We start from the raw sequence: 2,877 nt of genomic DNA, 5'->3' as shown, positions 1-2,877 counted from the left end.
GAACAAAATAATACATTTAATTTTCTAAGCAAATGAATCGTTACATTTTTATTTTTTATTAATACGTATATTGATTAAAAGCAGTCATATCACTATAAAAAAAGACATCATTTTTTAAAGGGCATGCAGAAGAAAAGTATGCAATAATTATCTATTGTATCCAATAAACGTAAAAGCTAAATACGCGAGAGAAAATGGAATGTTAAAATTTTTATACTTGAACATCCATGAAGCTATTTTTATTTTCCATTATCATTTTTGTCGCTTGTGCTTTTAACTAATTGTCTTAATAATTTCTATAATGAAATTCGATATATTGATTTGGTATCGAGTGGAAGTTGGTTTATGCGACGTCTTGCAGCTTTCGATTAACCCAAGACTACATGTTCTGAGTAGCATTATCTTTTTAATTAATCTCTTACTCATCTATTTCGCAGGAAGTTAAAGTAATGAAGTAAAATGAAATGCAGGGACACGGCAGAATCAATGAAAACTCGAGCACAGTACTGAAATAAAAAAAAAAAAGAAAAAGAAACATCAGCCAAAGTGGGCAACATAAAGGCAAACGAAGAATAATTGCAAGGCAAAAATAATAATCTGCAACGGAAAGGAGATTAACTGTCGATAAAAAATTATATCGTTTAGAGAAGCCTCAGATTACTAAAGTGTCATCGCAATATAATGCGGCGGGATTCATTTTTAATGTATATGTGAATGATATATGAATGACAATGAGAATGTATCACGGCGACAAATAGATTCTAATGAACTGACGATATAAATCGGGAGAATCGAGAATATTTAAAGACTATTGAATAGACAAGAAGGCGAAATAAGATGTTCACAAAGGAAAAGTAAAGAATCTACTGTTCTAAATATAAGATGGCTATATTAAATACGAAAAGTCAATAATACTAGGTGAGATATTTATATGAATGATTGCGAATGCATGCAAATGAATGATTTGTACGGGCACTTTAATAAAAGTAACCGAACTCCTTGTAAATTAACTAAAAGAAAGGAGCCCGGTTATGCCCAATTATTGTCTCTTTGGCCTTACAGTGAAATTTGTCTTGACTCGCGACATACACCAAGATTACAAAGAATTTTGGTAAATCCCGCCGCTAAATCAGTAGCCTTGTATCGTCACTGGCTTCTATATAAGATTAATGAGACAATCAAAAGATGCAAGTTGTATGCCGTTTATCGACGAATCTACTAAACGCTTTGGAATTACGAAAACACTCAGTTTCAATTTTATGAATATGTCAAAATGATAAAGCTTCTATAATTCAATATATAACTATATTGCTGTGACTATATATATTTTAAATAATTTATTTTAATGTTAATTTTTTTTATAGAACTGTAAATGTTCTATCTAAAATATTAAAAATATTTTTTTTACTCAAAATTGGCCGTTCAACATTCGCAAGGATAACAAAAATATAATAAATTCCCAAGTCAGCAACTATAGTATTCAGCGAAAAGCTATATTATTCATCAAAATCGAATTTCGTTTACAAACGTTTGTACACTCCTTAAAATAATTATGTGCAGTCGCTATTTCGCAAATACAAAGCTCGATTAGATTCGTCGGTAATGGTCATCTTTTGATCAACTACTCTCACTCACCATGGGGCTCTTGGGCCTCTGATAATGGGGCCTTCAGCCAGCCCCCTTTCCCGCCCCCTTTGATCATCACTTTGGGCCCGATACCATCTTTATTAGTCATTTCCTTAGTAGTGTCGGGATTCTCGAGTTTCTGATTCTGTGTACTCGCAGGGGATTCTGACCTCTGCTGCTCCGCGCTTGCCACTGGAATTTTTATTACAAGAAACCCACTCTACGTATCTCTCTTTTTCTAATTTTGTACACAATAACGCAGGAAGATACACGTACGACTGTGCTAAGCGCAATATCATCTTAGAGCCCTTACGAAACTCTACCGAGTCGTCCACTTCTTACGTTCCTTACGCTTTTATATCGATTCACATACCAGCCGACACGTCGTCCGGTTCATCAAGTACAATCGTGATTGCGCAATTGCGTTACGTGCGATTCGCGATCATGATTATCTCGGCCAATTCCGTCCGCGTTTCTATTTACCATTCATAGCTCCACGTCGTATTTTCATTCGTGCGACGTACGAGATCAATACCTCCGCCACGTTGACCGTTTCTCCGCGGAATCAAAATACCACCTCCGGCGTTGAACCCTCATTTTGAGTTTCATAGACATGTGCGTAAAACGATATAATAGATATCGCGTAATTAGCGCCCATGCATTTTTCGTCGTCCAAGTCGGCGTTTCCTCGATGAGCGCGTTCGGAAAAGCGCGCGGAACAAAAGGTGGCGATCGACCGGCCATCATAAACAGAATAAAAATTCATTACAATCGACCGGACTACTTTCGCCATCGTCTAATTATGCCGTTCATCCATGTAACGCGGTCCGTATGCGAATATTCCGCCGGCCGGCACAGGCTGAAACCGATTTCTCTATAAAGCCCTTTTTCTTCGATTCCCGTTCGTCCCTTCGTTTCCCGCTTACAGTCACACGCGGACACACCCGGGTGCGATAGCGCTCGTAGTGCGTGTGTATCGACTTCCGCGAAAGACAAAGGAGAAAATGTATATTCTTTTTTTTTTTACCTGAAAATTCGAGGTACCTCGGAGGAGCAAGATTGAGAGAGAGAGAGAGAGAGAGAGAGAGAGAGAGAGAGAGAGAATGCAAGAGAATAACGAAAAGGGAAGAGAACCCAATTCGGAGCAAATACCGCTGGACGAACGCATATACGTGGATGACGATGCCGTTATATACATACACATACATATATATACTATATACATATATAAACATTTATATATATATATAT

At 37.2% G+C, this 2,877-nt stretch overlaps 1 protein-coding gene across 1 annotated transcript in view; it reads right to left on the bottom strand.

Moving 5' to 3' along the window:
* Nucleotides 1-2,877, bottom strand: part of LOC108686385 (metastasis-associated protein MTA1) — a 14,841-nt gene that overhangs the window by 6,899 nt on the left and 5,065 nt on the right. Inside the window, exon 4 of the mRNA XM_018191665.1 lies at nt 1,636-1,818. Within this exon, the coding sequence (XP_018047154.1) occupies nt 1,636-1,818 (183 nt within the window). The remainder of the gene's footprint in view (nt 1-1,635; nt 1,819-2,877) is intronic.

Source organism: Atta colombica, unplaced genomic scaffold (genome assembly GCF_001594045.1).
Source record: "Atta colombica isolate Treedump-2 unplaced genomic scaffold, Acol1.0 scaffold179, whole genome shotgun sequence".
Lineage (NCBI taxonomy): Eukaryota > Metazoa > Arthropoda > Insecta > Hymenoptera > Formicidae > Atta > Atta colombica.
This window is presented reverse-complemented; position numbering and strand designations above follow the sequence as displayed.